The sequence below is a fragment of the Macrotis lagotis genome, chromosome 4, assembly GCF_037893015.1.
Source record: "Macrotis lagotis isolate mMagLag1 chromosome 4, bilby.v1.9.chrom.fasta, whole genome shotgun sequence".
NCBI lineage: Eukaryota > Metazoa > Chordata > Mammalia > Peramelemorphia > Peramelidae > Macrotis > Macrotis lagotis.
Window position 1 is genome coordinate 111,239,177 of NC_133661.1, and position 20,388 is coordinate 111,259,564.

A 20,388-nucleotide genomic window follows, 5' to 3' on the forward strand; every position below is an offset into this window, starting at 1 on the left:
TCTGCAAAAAAAAAAAAATAGAAATCAGTTGTCTACTGTGCTTTGCCATGAATCTTAAACAAAGTAAAACAACAGAATCAAATAGGCAAGCACGCCCCCTCCTCTCTCAGAGAGTTTAATTTTGCCTACCAGTAATTTGCCATTGAGTAGGATTTGGGGGGCATAGCCATAGGTTTGGTGGCCAGTCTCCTGGGTGTTTCCCCAAGTTCCTAAGCCTGAAACCTTATGGGTGGAAAGACATTGCCTGAATTACTCCATGGCTCTGATTCCTTTCCTGGGTGGAACAGAACAGAGGTGGTAATGGAAGGAGCTTGTGGTAAACAATAGCCTTATCTGATTTCTTCTCTTTGTAGACTCTGCTCAATTGCAAGGCCCCCCTGGACCACCAGGACCACCAGGACCACCAGGTGATTATCCCAGAAGAGCCCTGGAAAGTAGAAGGGTGGTAGAGACTTATGAAGGAGCCGAAAAACATTTACAAAATCCATGTAAAATGTAGACTTCTAGAGTCAGAGTTAAAAGAGATTTTGCAGATCACATGGTCAGATCCTCAAATTTGTAGATAAGAAAACTAAGAACCAAGGAAATGAATGAATGAATTTGTTAGAATGAATGTGAAGCAAGGTCAGCTTAGAACTCATGATTCTTTGCCCATATTTTCAGCCTTGACTTTGTATGCTTTTTTCTCCAGGAGCCTCCATCACAGGCCCTCCAGGACCCCGAGGTCCAGCAGGTAATAAGCTCACATGCCTCTGGGTAGGGAAGAAAGGAGAAACAAGGATGCAGACCCCATGATATCATGGCTATTCAACATACCCAGACTTCCTCTGGAGCACATCCCTACCCAAACCTATCAGTGTACAAACTTAGCTATTTTTTCTTTAAATGTCACTACGTAGAAAATTAGTTAATTGAGAGTGAACCCCTGAGAAGTTTTCGATCTTGATTTAGAATGGGGAATTTTCTTCCACAGGGGAAGGTCTACCAGGACCTCCTGGACCACCTGGAAATTTCCTTGCAAACTCTGGTAAGGCCATCTCTCACTGGAAACACAATGAGTATCTCAATTATGAGCTTTGAGATTCTATGGGGGTAGTAAAGGGACAAACTTTGATGAAGCATTTTGGAGAAGCAAAATTTAAAAATACCAAACCCAACCTTTGGGACACCAGGTCTTTGGGGACAGGGGCAGGGCAGAGACAAACAATATATCCACAAATAGAAATTAATACTGGGCTGAAAAGAGGTGTCAGGGCAGTTTGGGGCTGGGAACGAACACTCATCACCTAGACCTCCTTTAGCCTGTTCATCTCTTCCACAGAAACATTCTTCTCTGGCCCCCCTGGCCCACCTGGGCCCCCTGGCCCTAAAGGAGATCAAGGTGAGTCTGTTGCTTTTGTGTTCATAGAGTCTTAAATGAACTCATCTATCCTTCCCACCTGGTGTTAGGAAGGGACCTAAGGAATGAGAACTTTGCTGAGTTCATTTTCATTGGTACCTTGGCTATTGCAGGGCACCAATCAAGCTGCAAAGTTTCTTTCATCTCCTCCCATTCTCCTGCTCTGGGTTCCAGTGGGAAAGAGGGATAGGGATGCCTAAGCCACAAAGACTCCCCCAAAGCCCTTCTCTGCCAGAGTCCTGACCTGAGCAGCTGAATGCCTGTATGGGAAGGAAGTCAAGAAGCATCCTCTGATTTTTTCCAGCATATTTCTCCCACAAAATCCCATTCCCTTTCAACACTCAGTTCACCGTAATGGCCCCTCCCTAAATCCCTCCAGTTGGTGTTATGTATCAATCTCACAGTCTCCCTATTTTCTCTCCAACAGGTTCTCCTGGACCTCGAGGATACACAGGTAAACAAAGAGGATGGAGATAAAAAAGGATTATTATATTATCTATGCAAGGTAGGGTTGGGGGGTTGGGGAGAAGGAAAAAAGAGAAGGACACTGGGAATCCTTGAGCTTCTTGGAAATTACTTCATCAAAAGAGTTCTATGCTTAGGTGTGTGTGTGTGTGTGTGTGTGTGTGTGTGTGTGTGTATAAAGCAACACAATGTGGGTATTTGTAAAGGGCAGCCAAGGTGGGAATTGGTGGGAGATTCCATCTGGGAGACTGTAAAAAGGAGATCTAATAATTCTGACCCCCTTTTGACTCTCAGGAGAACCTGGCCTTCCAGGACTATCTGTCTCAGGTCAGTGCTGGATCATTTTCTCCTATTCACTTCTTCCTTCAAATTTAATGGCCATCTATGACAATTATATCTTTTACTTCCAGGTTCAGAAACTCTGGGAGTCACTCTACAAGGCCCACCTGGTCCACCTGGTGCTCAAGGACCCAAGGGTGACAAAGGTAGAGTTGGCAAGAAGGGGGAATTATTGGGATGGGATGTTCTCACAATCCATGGAAATTTAGGATTTCAGGCATCCAATAAGCCCCTTCTTTCAGACTCTTAATCATTACATGAGTCTTTGCTATGCAACCAGCTTTGAGCTAAAGAAAAGTACAGAGGAGGCAAACCTGGTCCTCAGAAATTAACACACTTCTTTTTGTAAGAGAACTGGGATTACATTGAGAAAAGCCAACAGTGCAACATACCAAGGAGGAACTTTGAAGAGAGGGGAGGCAAAGTCAGTTGGCTCATTAGAGAAGGACTCCTGGAGGATGATGCTTTTTCAGCTGATTCTACTTTCTCTCTTCCTGCTTCTAGGTGACCCTGGCGTCCCAGGTGCTCCTGGAATCCCCGGAGGCCCCTCTCGAGGTAAGGATGTTCCCTTGAGAGGTGAACCCTTCTCCTGAGAAGGCACTCCCACTGATGATTTTAGAGAGAAATCCTTTCCATTTCCCTTGATCCCAACTGATTGGGTTTTTTTGAGGAAATTATTGAACAAGCATTCACCGAGTTCTCTGTGTGTGTGTGTGTGTGTGTGTGTGTGTGTGTGTTTCTGTGTAATATATAGTTATAGGTAAATATTTTTTGTAGCTTTGGAAGTAACCTAAATACTGAGTGCTAAGTTAGTGGTATAGAGAGGGCACTTTAAGGAGAGAGAGAGAGAGAGAGAGAGAGAGAGAGAGAGAGAGAGAGAGAGAGAGACTGACTAGTATAGGCTAGAATAGATAAGAAAGGCTTCAAGAAGTAGGTAGGACTCTAAAGCTGGATTTGAAAAGGTTATCTCTATGACCCTCTTAAGCATGAGCTCCACTGTTAACTCGGGTCTAATCCTTTCCCAGTTGCTTGGTGGATCTTAATTTACTTCTCCCTTAGAGAAGGGAAGGCAGAAACTCATCAAAGATAATACTCACCCCATTTCCCCATACCAAATAGAGAGACTAAGTCCATTTCTATTTCCTATAGGGGGATCATCAAGTTCAAGGGGGCTCCCAGGTCCCCCTGGCCCTCCTGGCCCTCCTGGTTCCATCAGCAGCTCCAGACGGGAGATTCAACAATATATCTCTGATTACATGCAAAGTGAGTGCTGGTCCAGCCCATTTGGGCAATAGGGCCTCTAGACTCTGAATTTCTCAGGGATTTGTACAACACTAAATGGGTGGGCATGGTTGGGAGGCAATGAGAGTAACAATTCTCAAACACAGGCATGGTATGGGTCCTCTCTCCACCACCATCCTTCAGAGTGGAAAGGAGATGGTTTCATGAGCTTCTATGGCTTAAAAAGCTCTGCACTGGTGGCCATCCTTCTGATGAAGACCCTCTTAGAATTTATTTGGGCCAGGGGCAGCTAGGTGGCGCAGTGGATAAAAACACTGGCCCTGGAGTCAGGAGTACCTGAGTTCAAATTCAGCCTCAGACACTGAGTAATTACCTAGCTGTGTGGCCTTGGGCAAGCCACTTAACTCCATTGCCTTGCAAATCCCCCCCCCAAAAAAAAGAATTTAGTTGGGCCAGTCCTCAGACAAAAGGCATATGAAATCCATCAGTTTCATCAGCAAGCCTCAGAGAAGCAGAATCCTGGGCAGGTCAATAAGAAACCATGATTTAGGACATCCATGCATGTAATAAACATATATGTTTATTATATCTCTATAATTTATAATATTTATAATAATTTTATAATATATAATAATGTATATTTATAATTTATTATAACAATCATATATATTATATGCAAATACAAACACACTTTCAAATAGTAGCTTACACATACATACAGGCCGATATTATGTCAAATGAGTATTCTTCCAGTTTTCACATGAAGAAATTATCCTCGTGGCTGCAGGAATTTGCTCAAGGTCACACAGTTGAACTAGGGCATCAACTCTGATTTCTTTACTGAGCCTCTGTACTATACATATACAGTCCCATACATGATCGTAGGTACTCATTCCTAGCACAAGGGAAATATTTGTGGATTTGGTATACACACACATGTGCCAGGCTTGAGCAGTTAGGTGGCACCATTGTTCAGAGAGTGCTGGAAGTCAGGAAGCCCTAATTAGGTTCAAATCCAGTCTCAGACACTTTCCAGATTGTGACCCTTGGCAAGTCACTTAACTCTGCCTCAGTTTCTTCATCTGTAAAATGAGCTAGAGAAGAAAATGGTAAACCATCTAAGATTTCTGCCAAGAAAACCCAGGTACCAGATACTTCCTAATTCCATAGCTCTCTTACTAGATGGCCCTTCCTCAAACACTATTCCTCTAGAATTCCTGCTCCCCACAGAAGGGAGACTGACTAGGATCTACCTATCACCCACAAAGATTAAGCCTGCTTGTTGGATCGAAGAAAGATTTAAGTGAATCTTTATCCTTCTAAACCACCCCTCACAGAGATGGGCACATCTCTGATCTGATCCTTCCCGTGCCTCAGTTTCTCCATCTTTAGTAGAAAAAGAACAATCCCTTTGCTCCCCCCCCCCAATTCAGTGAGAACAGCAGGACCCTCAGGGGTTTTGAGCTTCTTTTTGAAAAGAAATAGACCTCTGTAACACTTGAAAAGTCATGTTCCCTTACTGAGATGGATTCCATTCTACTTTTTTTTGGTGTATAGGTGACAGCATCAGAACTCACCTCTCTGGAATTCAGGGTCCCCCTGGTCCTCCAGGCCCCCCAGGGCCTGTCACCACCATTGGTGGGGAGACTTTTGACTACACTGAGTTGGCGAGCCGAGTCATGAGCTACCTACGAAGTAAGTGTCTAGTCCCCTGCACCCTACCTCCATATTCACACACATTTCTTCACTCCATATTCATATGCCTTTCTCTCCTGATCTCACAGAGACTGACCTGTTTGGCAAAGATGCTCTTCCATAAAGTCCCATCTATGGTTTCCTGCCCACCTTCCCCTCTCAAATCTAATGAGATTTTTTTTTATGCAGAAAAACCTCATTAACTCAGATGGTGCAGTCTTGCAGACACTAAGCTAGGCCTTTATGTTAGAAATTTCTTAATAGGATTTGCTGGAAAAAAAATTAATGCCATAAAGTAAAATAGCAGGAATCATATTTAGCCAAACTAAGAAATCACTGATTTCTAGTCCTTTAGCAGCAGTCATTTAGGGACAAATGATATCAGGGATTCTTCTCTGTACACTATACACTTAAATATACTTTGAAAGGATTGAGTATATGGTACAGTTTTAAAAAGAAAATTTCATTCCATTAAACCATTTTTTTATATCTCCACAGCTTCTGGGTACAGTTTGGGTTCTTTTTCTTCTATTTCCTCTGAAGACATTCTGCTTGTGCTGCAAAGTGAGTAGTAGACTGGTAACTAGAACTATACTGTTACTATTTATTGACTGGCTGACCATTGGGTCCCTTCCTTAGTACCTCCTGCCCTTGTTCATTTTACTATGACCAGGGATTTTGTCTATACCAAAAAGAACTCAGAACTCAAGAGTCTTGCATTTGCAGCAATTTCCTAACAATGTGTCATATGCAAGTCTCAGAGCTGTCACCAACCTATGACCCTTCTAATCTCTACCAGATTAGAAAACTTTAGAAAGGTGGTGATCGGGCAGCTCGGTGGTGCAGTGGATAGAGCACCAGCCCTGGAGTAAGGAGGACCTGAGTTCAAATCCAACCTCGGATACTTAATAATTACCTAGTTGTGTGACCTTGGCCAAGTCACTTAACCCCACTACCTTGCAAAAAAGAAAAAAGAAAGGTGGTAATCAGCCCCTATGATGCCTAGCAAATAGGTCAAAACTTCTTTCTGGGTATCTGGAGAAATATTGGCCCAGGGACACTGCCCCTGGGAAATGACAACTTGTTCTTCTCCTGTACTGTGGTCTCAGTTTGAGCATCTGCACATGGACAGATCTATTCACAATTGTTATCTATGGGAGGCTGTGGTTGCTGGGCCAGTCAGTCTCATCTCATTTCACAAAGGGGAAGTTCCATTCTGTTATGTCTTTGTTTGGGGTTTATTTTAGGAGAAGAAGTGCGCCAGTATCTCAGGCAGTATCTGATGGGTTCTCAAGGATCTTCTGGGTCAGCAGGAGCTGGTGGGGATGGGTCCCTACGGTCTCTGGACTATGAAGAATTGACCAATCGCATCCTAAGTTATATGAGAAGTGAGTATTCTGACCTCAGGGAGCTGGAGGAGAGGTTTAAAAGATGGAGTTGACTTCCATTCTGAGCATCTTCAGAAACAACTTGAACCCTCACTCTGCTCCATGTCGAGACTAATGGAAGGTACATTTAGAAAAGTATAGGACCTTGGTCTCATGACAATTCAACTATCACACCCAAATTCTGGAGCAGAGTGGGGGATAAAGTTCCAGAAACAGGTTCATTTAAAAACATTAATCTGAGAAGGGATTCATAAGCTTCACCAGATGTTAAAGAGGTTCATGACATAAAAAAGGAATGACATAAAAAAGGAATCTCTACTCTACTCTCTCTTTTGTCATCTTTATCCATGAGAGATAGTCTAGTATAAGGTTTCCATGAACACTATTCTTAGAGCCAGAATGCTCAAATTGGAATATTGGCTCCAATAGTTCTTAGTTATGGGACTTACTCTTGACCCCCCATCTATGAGGGTTTCCTCAGGGTTTTGTAAAAATGAGAATAATGTATACTACCTACCTCATAGCATTATAAGGAAAGAGCTCTGCAAACAAGATCATAGAGTGTGATTAAATTATTGTCATTCCTGTTTTCCCTTGACAATTATTTGGTGACCCTCTCCTCTTTTACATTCCCATTCCTTTGGCTCTCTTGGTTTTCTTTTCTTAAATGAGCAGCATCCACTATGTCTCTGGTTTCCTTTTCCTAGGTAATGGGATTAGTATTGGACTCCCTGGTCCTCCTGGTCCTCCAGGACTGCCAGGAACATCCTACCAGGATCTGTTGTCTCTGCTCCGAGGTAAGATTAAACTTGAATATTTTTTGCAGTACTGTAGTATAGCACTAATTAGATATGCAAATCTACTAATTCCACCAAATTTTTCTTTGTATAGAAGAAAGTTTGTGTGGCTTTGAGCTGTCAAATATGTCATCAAATAAAAGATGCATAATAATAAATTTAAAACTTTTTCCTTAAAAAAAGATTAAACTTGCAAAGAATCACACTGATATAGGATGGAAGGTGGCACCCCCTATAATCTAGCTCATGATTCTCTATTCTTCCTTTTCATTCCAGGGTCTGAATTTAGTGGCATCGTTGGACCTCCCGGACCCCCAGGACCCCCAGGACCTTCAGGCAACTCCTGGTCCAGTCTCAGTATGGAAGAACTTTCATCTTACCTGCAGAGTAAGGACCTAAGCATGGGGACTTGGGAAGAGAGGATTAAGGATAGTGGAAGATTACAAGGGATAGAGGTTTCCATTGCTAGAATGCTTCAAAGTCATAATACACCTTCATGTGTATTATTTAATTTGATCCTTAACAACAGTCTTCCAAATTAGGCAGTGCATGTTTTTGATCTCCCATTCTCAAAAGAGAAAATTAGATTTAGAAAGGCTATAAAGTGATTTGCCCAAGGTAATATAACTAATAAGTGATGGAAGAACTCATTCTTTCAGTTCTTTCAACTTGAAACCTCTTTTCAAGGCACTTTACTTAGCCTCTAACACAATCTCCCTCGGCTTTGTGAGGATAGCAAATGAAGAAACCGTCAACCAATTATCAAACATTTATTGAATGTGCACTAAATACTGTACTCAGGTACATTTTGGGAATCACTGAGTCTCTGCTCTCCACAAGTCTCTGCTCTCCAGAAATTTTAAAAATTGTTAAAAATGCATATTCATACACACACACACACATACAGCAATATAATGGTGTATAAGTAAATGCTAAATTTTTCCAGAGATCCTGAAAGAGAGCCCAATGTGAACTGAAGGAAACTTGGGAGGGGTAGTTAATGGTTCAGGTCATTTCAGTTGATGCCTTTGAGAGGCACAGAAGTTACTTCTGTCCCTAAATCATTGTTTGGATCCCATGCTCACTGCCATGATCCATCCAGGTTCCTTAGTATTCCTCCTTTTCATTTCATTGGGCCTGTTCTCTCTCAGATTTGAATTGAGCAGAGCCCATAAACCAGTCAAGGGGAGGTTCTACTTTCCCATCAGGTCCTCTTCCTATCTCCCTTCAACAGGTGCAGGCTTTTCTTCAGTCTCTGGTCCTCCTGGCCCCCCTGGTCCTCCAGGCCCAAGGGGACCTCCTGGAGTTTCAGCAGCCTTGGCAACCTATGCTACTGAAAACAGTGATAGTTTCCGGAGCGAGCTGATCAGCTACCTTACAAGTAAGTGTCCAATAAGAGCCATTCGTTTCCTACCCTCCCCCTCCTTCCATCCTCCATCCAGCCCCATTCCCTCAACTCTCCCATCTCCGTTGAACTTCCATTATTTGTATAGGAATTGAGAGTTCAGGGTTGCCCTCCCATGGTCAATCTGAAGCCATCACAACTCCTCTCTGCCCTCCCCACCCCTCTAACCTGGTTTCACAAGAAAAAGAGACCCATCTGTGGATGCCCTTACAGAAGTGATCTTGACAAGAAACAATTAGAAACATGTGTTGAGATCTTTAGTCCTCTCAACAGCTTTGACTTTGCTTCTTCTCCCTGAAGCTGCTGTTATCAAACTGTTCTGTTTAATAGGTCCGGATGTCCGAAGCTTCATCATGGGACCTCCTGGCCCCCCAGGGCCTCAGGGCCCTCCAGGAGATAGCCGGCTAAGGGAGGTTGATGGTTACTACAACAGGGGAAGCAGCAACTCCTACGGTTCTTCGGCCAGCCGAAGTAGCTCCTCACTGGGAGTGGGAGGATCCAACGGAGGATTTGGAGATGGTGGTCCCTATGGCACTGATGTGACCACTGGAGGAGGCTATGGGGCAAGAGCAGGAGAAGAGGGCACCTTTGGCACTGAAGGCAGAGTTTTTGGTGCAGGCTTCGCAGGGGACCTGGATTACAATCAGCTGGCTGTACGCGTATCAGAGAGTATGCAGCGTGAGTAAGAAACCCCCAGCCTAAGAACCTGAGTGCCTGTGGTGCACCCTTGACTTCCCAAGACCTCAGATATTTGGAGATGTAAACCCTAAGAGCCTGTAAGGCAGAAAAGGCCCCAGCATTTCATCAGTATTGGCAGCTGCCGTAATTCCCCAGAGAAAAGATCTAGGGCCCTTCTTTGTGGGACTCCCTGCAACTGGAAGTCATTTTTCAAGCAGAATCCCAAGCTTTAAAGGGGGATATGGTTACCCAGCATAAATTGACACTATGGGGAAAAAGGTCAGATTTGGCACTACAGAGTCAAAGTTTGAGGTTCAACTCTGCTGCTTCCTCTAGTACCTGTGTGAACTTGGGCGAGTCCCTTTCTGAACCTGTTACCCCATTGATAAAATGAGGGGATGGGGTTAGATGACCTCTAAGGTCTCTTCTAGCTCTAAATTCTGTGATTCTTTAATTCTCTGATTCTGGAAACAAACTGCCTAGGGATCAGAGCTTCTTAATGCAGTAAATAGAAGGTTCAGTTCATGTCCTTCATGTCAAGTTTAAGAGAACCAGCTTTAGCTTCCCCAGACCTTGGGCTTCCAAGTGCAAGTAAAATTGCCTTGTGCCTTCTCCCAAATGTTGGGAGAAGGGACCTTGAGATGAATTTATTCAATCCTCAGGCCTTTCTCTGCCTACAAAATGGTGTGAATTTCTTCTCAGGGACCCCAGATACTTTCATTGACCCAAGGATCTATTTTGCAGGTCAGGGTCTGCTACAAGGAATGGCTTACACTGTACAAGGACCACCGGGCCAGCCTGGACCCCAGGGTCCTCCTGGTATCAGCAAGGTGTTTGCAACCTACAGTAATGTGACTGAGGACCTAATGAACTTCTTCCGAAGTAAGGGCTCCCCTAATAATGCAGCCCCAGGACTTCTCTGGGTGCTGAGCCTCGTTCCCCCCCCCACTTAAAGATTGACGAGAAGTCAATAGAACTCTCCCTTTCTATGCTCTGCAAAAGCCTCTTAGTTACTAAGTTTTAAAATCAAGATGATTTGCAAGCTTTTTTCCCCCCAGCACTAATGTTTCATTGTTTTCTCCTCTGCAGAATGTAGACGATAACAGTGATTTGAGATTGGGCTTGTTTTGCTTTGTGCTTTTTCCTCACTGTGGCCATGAAAACTTGTACATGCACAATTTACTATCATTTCTCAAATCAGGGTTTCAGAGGCTAAGCAAACACAAGAGGGATTTTGAGGAAGATGTGCTTTAAAATCCTCCTCACCCACCTACCTACTTCTATTTGAGCTAAAATCTGTTACAAAATCTACTTTCAGGGCTTTTGCTAAGATCCTCCTTGCTCTTTCCCATAGATCTCTCTGAGCAGAGGGTAGCAGTAAAGCCCCATTTGAACTTACTCCTGTTTCCTTTTTGTAGCTTATGGGACAATTCCAGGGCCAAAGGGAGATACTGGCTTTCCAGGACCCAAAGGTAAGTGTCAATAGAGGGAGTAACTACTTGCTTGCCCAGTAAAAAAAAAAAAATGGCAAAACAGCTACCACTTCCAGTGACTATCCTGGAAACCTGATAATCCTTCTTCACCATTATGAAACAAAAAAGTACCTCTAATCCAAGGTAAAGACTTTTTGCATGAACTGCTCATACTTACTACATGAGAATTACTCCATGAATTTATTCTTTATGAGTTTACTACTACCTCAATTAATTGCCCTTGACCACTCTAGACACAGGATACTAGAACTCATTTATTACTCCAGGTGAAAGGGGACCAGCTGGCAATCCTGGTAGACCTGGGCCTCCAGGCCCCAGAGGACAAAAAGGAGACAAGGGAGACAAAGGTAAAATTTTTAAATCACATTTTTATCAAAGTTTGTTATTCTTTAATTTATTTTACCTTGAACAAAATCTACTGTCATAATCTTTCTAACTTTGGTACAAATGCATCTTTCTGATTAAAGAGAACTTTATTCAAAAATGTTCAGAATGAGGGGTTAACTAAGGCACAGTGAATAGAGTACCAGCCCTAGAGTCAGGAGGACCAAGTTCAAATCCAGCCTCAGAAACTTAATAATTGGCTAGCTGTGTGATATTGGGCAAGTCACTTAACCCCATTGCCTTAAATTTTTTTAAAAAATATTCAGAATGGGCTTAAAATTTCAACATCAAGTTTTAAAAAGGTTCCTTGGTAAGGAAATCTCAGCATAGGAAGTATACAATTCAATGAATATTAAGCACCTTCTAGGCAAATGGAACTGTTTTAGATACTGTTTTAGGAGCTGACCACATAATGAAGGGAATGTGTGTTGTGTATAAGTGTACATGTGAGCACTCATATGCAGAAACTCAAATATGATGCACAGTAGGTGACGATGGACAAAAGATAGTAAGTTCTTTAAGAAAATTTGAGGAGGGATCATTTTCACCTGGGAGAATCAAAAAAAAATTTCATGTTCAAAAATCAAGGAGGCTGACCCCATGCAGTCAAGAAAAGCCCCCATTCCAGCAAAAGTATTTGCTATAAAAAGGAGCTTGGAGAAGCAACATGATGTTAATGGATAGGAAGACCTGGGCAGAAGTCTTCCTTTACACTTATTGGATGTAACATTTCAAAGCCCTCGGGCAGCTAAGATCTTAATTACCTTCTGGTACCCACCTGCAGTTCTTGGTCTTATCTGGAACTCCCTAAAACAATGAAATCACAAATCCAGTCCAAAAAATTTAACCATCTTTGTGGGTACAAAATGAAGATAGTGTTCCTAATCGTTCTGTGTGTTTTTTTTCTCTTCCCAACTTCTAGGTGAACAAGTTTATGTTGGCAGGAGGAGGAGGAGAAGCATTGCCGTCAAACCATAAGGACACACATACTCAGTAACATGGAGCTTGTTCCTGGAGCAAGGGTGGGCTAAAAGTCTACTGACTTTCTTTTAGGACATCTTAGTCAACCAACTGAATAGTTTGGGTCAAGAAATGTTAATAGTCTCAATTTGAAACGGCCTCACTAATGCTGGCTTTGGCTCTAACAGCATGTGGATAATTCCTCAGGCTGGATAAACCTTAAGTAACCTATTTTGGGGGATTTATCTGCTCAGTACTGAGCTCCACCTGGGAGTTTGCAACAAATGCTCCCAACAAAGGGCAGTCATAGACTCAAATTTTCCTACTACTTTCAATCACAATTCCAGGGATTCTTTCCCTTTGCTGTGGCTTAACTTTTAACTGGTTTTAAATTGAGCTCAAAAGATGAGTAGTAGTTCATGGTGGTGGGTGGCTTCACTGCTTTGTCCCAGTTAACATGTCCAGGGTTGTTTTCAGCTGTTCCCTGTCTTTATTTCTATCATCTCTCCCTAGCCATGGAGAGCTGATTAAGGAAAACTAATCCATTTAAGTTACTGGGAAGAATAGGAAGCCACAGATTTCAGTTCTCCTCTAGGAGGAGATACAGTTAAGCAGGGTTTTTGAAAACATCATGGTTTTGCTTGAAAAAGAGAAAGTAACATATATTTGACTATCACTGGGCACCAAATGTCTACCTAAATTTCTAATAGCTCATGTTAGGCTATTTATAAACTACAGACAAAAAGAGGTGGCCAAATTCAGAAGGGTTGGGGGTTGGAGATAGTAAATATTGAACAAATTGCTTCAGTTCTGAAATGCCTACTTCTGACTGTGGAGGATGTATATGGGGTGGGAAGGAGGGAAGACTGTCAGGATCAGATGAATTTAAGCACTTTTTAAAAATTTTTTAAACTTTTAAAACATTGTATGTGGTCAAGTTGAAGTTGTTTCCATTGTTAATTTCCAATTAAAGTTTATTAATTATAGATCTTGTTTGTTGAATCTTATTGGTAAACAGGAAACACAGATATTCTTTGTGTTAACTGAGCCTAAATAAACTTGGTTATTCAGGAATAACTTTAACTGTACCTTCTACACAATTACAACTAATCTGTGGTCTTTAAAACTAGACAATAATCCTTGGAATCCTGCTATCTGGGCATGCCACACATAATCTAAAATTCTGGAGACTTTCTGGGCCAAGTCAAGATGGCATTGTGAAGCTAGGATATTCCCAGAGCTTTTTCCTACACAAGGTTAAATGAAGCCTCTACAGAAACATTAAAGCTACAGATCCCTCCAAAAAAAATCAAAACTAATTTTCAATTTTAGATAATGTGGAAGATCTTCACTGAAGATGTCTCTTCAGCTAGGCAGGAGAGAGGGAAAGACTTTTAGCCACAGTGCAGCCCAGGTGCTGATAGCTAAGGGGCAAAATACAGGCCTGGATTGGGAACAAACCACTGCATAGGCAGAGCCTGGATATAAAGGAGGAAACAAACCTCTGCAAAGGCAACAGCTGGGCTGCATAGGCAACATCTTGGCCAGCAATAAGCCATGGAGCAGATCCCAGCCCCAGCACAAAAGTTCGGAATCATACTCCCTTTACCCCAGGAACAGAGTTCAACAATCAAAATGAGCCAAAAAAGAAAACCAAGAGTGCTAACCACAGAAAGCCACTATGCAGAGACGATAAAAATGCCTTCTCAGAAGAAAGCAGTAACAAATTATCTACATAGTCTCAAAGGAGACTATGAATTGGACTCAAATTCAGAACCTCTTAGAAGAGCTTAGAAAAGAATTTAAAAACTGAAGAAGAGAGGAAGAAGAAAAATAGAAAAGGAAATGAGAGCTATGCAGAAAAATTAACCAAAGAAATTAACTCCTTTAAAAGTTAAAAACAACCAAATGGAAAAAGGATGTAATTATTGAAATTTGTCAAGAATTCTTAACAACTTGGGAATAATTAACATGCATGTGATAAGAAAACAGTTAGACTCTTTGCAATTACTGTGTTAATTTACTTTTCAACAAGTGGGTGAGAATTAGGGCAGTTTTAGTTCAAGAAAAATATACATCCAACAAAAGCCTCACTGAAATGAAATCAAAATGGATGCTCAGATCCAACACTATATTATACTTTTACATTTGGTCTCACTTAGAACACCCGCCAACCACTTTGCCTCCAGATTCTTCCCTTTCTTATCACCAGGTTAAACAAAGGTAGATGGTATCTTTCTCTGAAGAGCTGGTTTATATGCTATATGGTCTGCCTGGTGTCTCAGAGACTAATTCAATTATCTGGAATGTTGGAATGCTTAATTTTCAAATAAAAACTGGTACTTGCAGTTATGTGCCATAGGATAATTCATTATCTCAATCTACTTTTTTATAACCTATTAACAAAGATTCAAGTTGGATACTATTACAAGTTGGTCTTATACAAGAAGGCTTAGAAAATGTATTAACAACTTCTAACAACTTAGGATGTACTGTGAAAAAAAAGTTATTTCTAGATATAATACACTTCCTTCTGTCTCACAAAGTATCACAAAATTTTTTGATCTTTACCAAAAATCAATTTCCTATTCTAACATAACTGTTACCAAGGGCTGCAACTATGGACCTTACAATTTCCACTTTGTTTTATCAGACTAAGACTTGTCCCAACTACTGAATTTGTTTACAATAGTTTATCCCAAAATGTTGTGCTAAGCACCTAGAGGTCAGTTCAAAGTTGACTTAAGATGGAAGTTCAGAACTGCCAGTCCTTGCTTGTAGTTGGTGTTCAGTAAATGAGTTTGAAAGCATCCTAGATTTAGTTATTTGGAAATCATCCAATTCAATCCACTCATTTTATAGATGAGAAAACAGAAATAGCAATTCATAGCACTGCAATGAACTAGACTTTTATATATAATCACTTCTTATCTAGGAACACTACAAAATATTTGAAAGAACCAGAATTCACACCTCAATCATGAACTCAAATTGTAGTGCTACCATCCTGAGCATGAGAATGAGTCAGATTATGTTCATGGAGCTGAAGCTTTATTTCCCATCACTGGTATTCAACTATAAGTAGAGTTCCAAAATTCTGGAAGAATAGTCATTCCTCCAGTAACAGTTGGAAACTGTCCCACATTCTAAAAGGTAAAAGTAAATTGGGAGCCCCATAGTCCAAACTATGCCTGAATAAAACTCTCCCAACATGTAGTCACATAATCTTTATTCATTATACTTCAGAACAATTTTATGAGGAAATTCCTCTTGACTCCACTGACCATTTATCAAATTTTAAACCTTAAGTCCCCCATTTGTACCCTGTGGAGAACAAGTCAGTCCTCTTCTATAGGATAACCCTTCAAATACATAAAGAAGATATCTCCCCAAGTCTGTTTCTCTAACCAATCTTCAAAATTAAAGATAAATGGGGTTATTCAAAGTGATGGATTTCCCACCTTGAACAGTCATATGAAATGATTATTTTGACAAAAGTGAGTTTAAAATATGTGATGAATTATCCATTCTTTGCAGAGACTACAAATGTGAAAGATTGCCTATACTGTTGAATTGAGTTGATGTAAAGGTTAATTTTATTGAACTTCTTTTTTCTTCTTTCTTATCCTTTGTTATAGAGGATGACTTTCTGGATGGAGGTAGGAATATATGTATGTGTGTAGATAGATCTATATATGTATATAGATATATAGATATATAGAGATTGATAAAATGTTGTTAAATACAAAAGATTTCTTGATCTGAAAATGTGCTTTTTAAACATAAAATCTCCATATAAACATATTTGACTTTTCCTCTACTTTTAAAGTTCCCTATTTAAAAAAAAATTCTTTGGAGTACATAGCACAGAAGAAAAGAAAACTGGGATCAGGACACAGTTTTGTCATTTATTCCTTCTGAGACCTGGTCCAAGTCCTAGGGCATTATATGCTTGGCACATACTGTTTATTGACTACTGACTTCATCTTTAGAGGCCTTAAATTACAGGGACAGTACTAGTACTAGATCTGCAAATCAGTGACACTAATATCCCTGCTTACCGAGAAGAGCTACATGACCTGTGTGTGTTTGTATATGGGAGTGCATGCACATGTTTAAGCATACATACACATAACAGAAACAGGAAAGGCTTAGCCATGAAAGGCCAGAGATATGATGCACAGGAAAGTCAACAGGCGGAGGAGAAAAAAACTTAGTAAACCATAAGTTCATCATTAATGGTGAAAAAGAACCAAGCAGTCAGTCTTAAACAGGGACAATCCATTTAACAAGATTCTTAATAAAACACTGCTTCCTCAAAATAATTTAAGAAATGACTTTATTTTAGTGTGTCAATCCCACAACTGCAAAGACATTTTGCTCTCTAGTAGACAAGAGGCACAAACTGAAACAAGAGTTCTTTCTGAAAACTTGTGGAGCCATGACAATGCAGGTCAGAACAGTATCACCTACAGCAGCAGCCTACATGGAAAATGACAGGATATTCTGCCTCAAGTTTAGGAGCAGAACTTTAAAGCTACAGCAAAACCACTGCAACCATGGCAACAAGACAGGTGTTAGGTTATTGGGCCTTCATCAGAAATGTTTTCATATCATACCATTTCTTGTAAAATACCTTTTTCCCAAAAAGAACTGATTTCCACCCTTAGAACTAATTTCCCCGCTCGGTTCTAGATTTTCCTTTAAGCATACCCTTATCTATCTAACAATTTGACTGTATTTGACTCTTTCAGAAGAACCTTCTCTACTAAGCACTGTATGGGCTGGGAGAGAGCTATTAGCTAAAGTGGGTTTGGGAGATTATAAAAGGCAGTTCTAAAACTTGCTGATGCTTATAAAATTGGAGACCCTTCAATGAAATGGGCCTAGTATGCCTGAGCATTTTTGTGCTTGAGGAAAACACTACTTCTTAGAGGTAGCTGTGGTTCTGGTTTTTGTTTAATTAAAATTCAACTTAACCTGTCACAGATTACAGGGAAATCATTGTATCAGCTGAATGGAAGCAAGATGAATTTTCTATTTACCCAACCTGTGGTCTCTCTTAGGCCCCACAGAAAAGGGTAAGAAAAAGCTTATTCACAAATTCACATGAACATAACTTAATTTAGCAATTTGTATCCCAGCTATGAATCAAAAGGGCTAGGAAATAGAAACCTGGCACAACTAGCTTTCTGAGTTATACCTGTCTGAGAATGTGTCTATGACACACAAGGAAACTGACTGAAGAATGTTTCAGATATACAAATTAAGACTCTTTTTAATGAGTTTCATTGCATGTTCTGCCACAGTATCATAGGAAACAAGCCAAGAATGGTTAGTTCTACACACTGTGGCTTCAAAGAACTCCTTTCCTCACAGGAAAAAAATCTCTTATCTTTTATAATTCTACACAACAAAACATTTTTAAAGGACCTTTATCAGTTTTCATTTTAAAATTAACTTTTGATTCCATCATATTAATTCTCCATCCTTACCCCAACTTTTTGGAAAATGTTCAATCTTTAAGGCAGTGTTCATTCTGATACACTGAATCTAGTCAAAAGGGAGATGCAAAACAGAGGTATTACAATCAGGGTAGTGCTTTTTGACAATCAAACTTAGCTAAAGTGTCTCATAGTCTTGGCCTGACCTCCTTTATTCAGCAATATGAACATGCAAATTCAATGGAGTAGAAGGTTATGAAATGTTCAGAGGAAAATAGTTATGTTCCCAATATACCATAGCACATGAACCAACCACAACTAAAGAATGGGAACACCAATGTCCTCTGCTGAGAAAGGAGTGAAGGTCCAAAGGTCAATGAACTGATATTTTCCAAAGAAAAGGTAGTATGTGAACACATCTATTTTCCTCCTCTACTTCTTAACATCCCCAATTCAAATAAATCATTGACTACATTGGGCATCATGATATCGTGATATTTTCAAAACAAAATAAAATATTTCCATTTTCTTACTATTATTTTTATAAAGATGTAGCTTGAAAAGATCTTCCAAACATTTTTTAACCTAGCATTTGAGAATAAGCTATTTGAAAGAGTTCTGCATACAATAACACATTTGAGTGAAGATGGTATGTGAATTTACAACCAGTACATGATATATTTATATAGATGTGTGTATATATATATATATATATATATATATATATATATATATATATATATATATATTTAAAAAAAAACCTTGGTCAGAAATTAAGGCTAGCTATAAAGTAGTCCAAGTAAATTATGCTTATCAAAAACAATTACAAAATAAAAATTTAACATGCATTTTTCGATCATTTAAACAAGTGACAGAGTAAGCTTCAGCATTCAGAGTTTTTCAGTCAACTGCAAGAGAATGAAATTGTTATTTACATTTCTTTTCCTTAACTCAACAGTGTTTAAAGGAAATATACTCTTAGGAGTTCCACCAGCCTCCTATTTGATACAAACCAGCAAGATAGAAAATAGATGTTTTAAAATTGGGCACCAAGATAGTGGATTTCAAATAATAGAGGGCAAGTACATAAACATATTTGTCTCTCACATACCACAGAACAGTTTATAATACTGTCATGATATGACTCACCCTTTGAAATTCTAACCCTCAAAAGAACTGACTTTGAATAATTCTTTAATAGCCATACTTACAACAAACTGCATAATAAAAGTTTGACTTTACTCACTGCAAATCAAAGAAAATAATTTAAAATACATCTATCAACTTAAAACAAAATAAAATTGCAACAGGTAAGCAACCAAATTTCAAAACACAAAAAATGTAATCCAAAAAACATTGGTCTAAATATTTAACTTAAATCTTTTTGAGTATGCTGAAAGTCTTCTTATATTTCTTAGATTAATTATGATCACTATGTTTATAAATATGATTCAGGGTCACTGAATCTCTAAGAGAGTTTTAAATGAAGACTTTGGTAAGATGGGGGAGAAGTCATTTTAATTAGCCCAAGAATGTTTCTTTTAAATGGGCTATCCCCATTGAATTCAATTTTGACTACTAAATCTATACTTAGTTTGCAGAACATCCAAATATATTAGAATAATGAACTCTTAGTAGGATTTTTTCACTTTTATATATTTTAGTGCAATATATTTTTTGAGTGAGAATTTCTGACAAATGGTAGTAGCAGCAGCAAGATTTTTTTAAGTGGTAACTTTAATGCTAAAGGGATTTTTCTCTCTTCTCCTTCAACCAAAAAAGAAAATCCTGTCTTTGAAGAGAATGAATTTATATATTTCAGGCACTATGTTAATGAAAGCACCTTCATTTTTAGATTGAATACCTATAACAAATTGCTGAAAAAGTTTTCACTTTAAAAAGGGTTTGTTACTGAATTTAAGGATAAAAACAATAATATCTTTTGCTAAACAAACAGAGTCATTTTGGGGTCCTTTTTTATGAAAGCAATCTGATTCACCACAAGAAATTTCAAACCCAAAATAGTAACATTTCAACTATAGAATTTAGTCATCACTGAGAACTTAGTTCAGTTAAAAAGGTATTAACAATGTTTTATGTTACAGCTTTTCTGAAACTTCAAACATTTCTCTAATACTTTTATGAGTAGCTTAATGTCTAAAATAATAAAGATGCTTTTAAGTTTAATATAAAAAAATACCTTAAGAAATAACTAAGACACCACTGTCCAACATGGAGCAATCAATGTCTGCCCTAGCTTACCTTCTCCACCTCTGCCATTATAATCTTGAGGAAAGCAAACAAAAAAAAAAAAGCTCACTTAAATAAGTGATGCAGACGATTGTCTTCATGAACTTTCTGATGTAATTTGTAGATTTTAAGGGTGGCAAAAGATGAAGAAGCAAATTAAAAAAACAAAAAGCAAAGAGCAATCCAATCACACTTTCTGGAGTTATGAACCAGTGGAGTGCAGGCTAGGAATTGGATAGAATTTGGAGATGCGACTCTGGGTTGAAGGGTTAAGGCATTCAGATTCTCCAGTCATTTTAAAGAACACTTCTTGTTCTTGAAGCTTCCTTGCAAACTCTTCTTCCAGGGTCTGGAGGTGGGGGAGGAGGGTGGAATGAGAGGGGTAGAGAGAGAAGAAAAGAAAAGTTATCATCTAATGTGATTTTAAACAGAATCCTGCTCTAAATAAT

At 39.5% G+C, this 20,388-nt stretch overlaps 2 protein-coding genes across 4 annotated transcripts in view; one reads left to right on the top strand and one right to left on the bottom strand.

The window, feature by feature from the left end:
• Positions 1–13,195, top strand: part of COL17A1 (collagen type XVII alpha 1 chain) — a 79,643-nt gene extending 66,448 nt beyond the window's left edge. For both annotated transcript variants that reach the window (XM_074233777.1, XM_074233775.1), the window contains exons 38-57: positions 354–407; positions 692–733; positions 974–1,027; positions 1,322–1,381; positions 1,827–1,853; positions 2,159–2,191; positions 2,275–2,349; positions 2,708–2,758; positions 3,353–3,466; positions 5,003–5,140; positions 5,639–5,704; positions 6,388–6,528; positions 7,236–7,325; positions 7,602–7,712; positions 8,560–8,706; positions 9,061–9,408; positions 10,153–10,290; positions 10,827–10,880; positions 11,168–11,248; positions 12,208–13,195. In XM_074233777.1, coding sequence (XP_074089878.1) covers positions 354–407; positions 692–733; positions 974–1,027; positions 1,322–1,381; positions 1,827–1,853; positions 2,159–2,191; positions 2,275–2,349; positions 2,708–2,758; positions 3,353–3,466; positions 5,003–5,140; positions 5,639–5,704; positions 6,388–6,528; positions 7,236–7,325; positions 7,602–7,712; positions 8,560–8,706; positions 9,061–9,408; positions 10,153–10,290; positions 10,827–10,880; positions 11,168–11,248; positions 12,208–12,263 — 1,880 coding nt within the window. In that variant the 3' untranslated portion in view covers positions 12,264–13,195. The remainder of the gene's footprint in view (positions 1–353; positions 408–691; positions 734–973; positions 1,028–1,321; positions 1,382–1,826; positions 1,854–2,158; positions 2,192–2,274; positions 2,350–2,707; positions 2,759–3,352; positions 3,467–5,002; positions 5,141–5,638; positions 5,705–6,387; positions 6,529–7,235; positions 7,326–7,601; positions 7,713–8,559; positions 8,707–9,060; positions 9,409–10,152; positions 10,291–10,826; positions 10,881–11,167; positions 11,249–12,207) is intronic.
• Positions 13,196–16,567: 3,372 nt separating this feature from the next.
• The window catches only part of SLK (STE20 like kinase), a 74,410-nt gene continuing 70,589 nt past the window's right edge, over positions 16,568–20,388 (bottom strand). For both annotated transcript variants that reach the window (XM_074233779.1, XM_074233778.1), the window contains one exon: positions 16,568–20,288. In XM_074233779.1, coding sequence (XP_074089880.1) covers positions 20,142–20,288 — 147 coding nt within the window. In that variant the 3' untranslated portion in view covers positions 16,568–20,141. The remainder of the gene's footprint in view (positions 20,289–20,388) is intronic.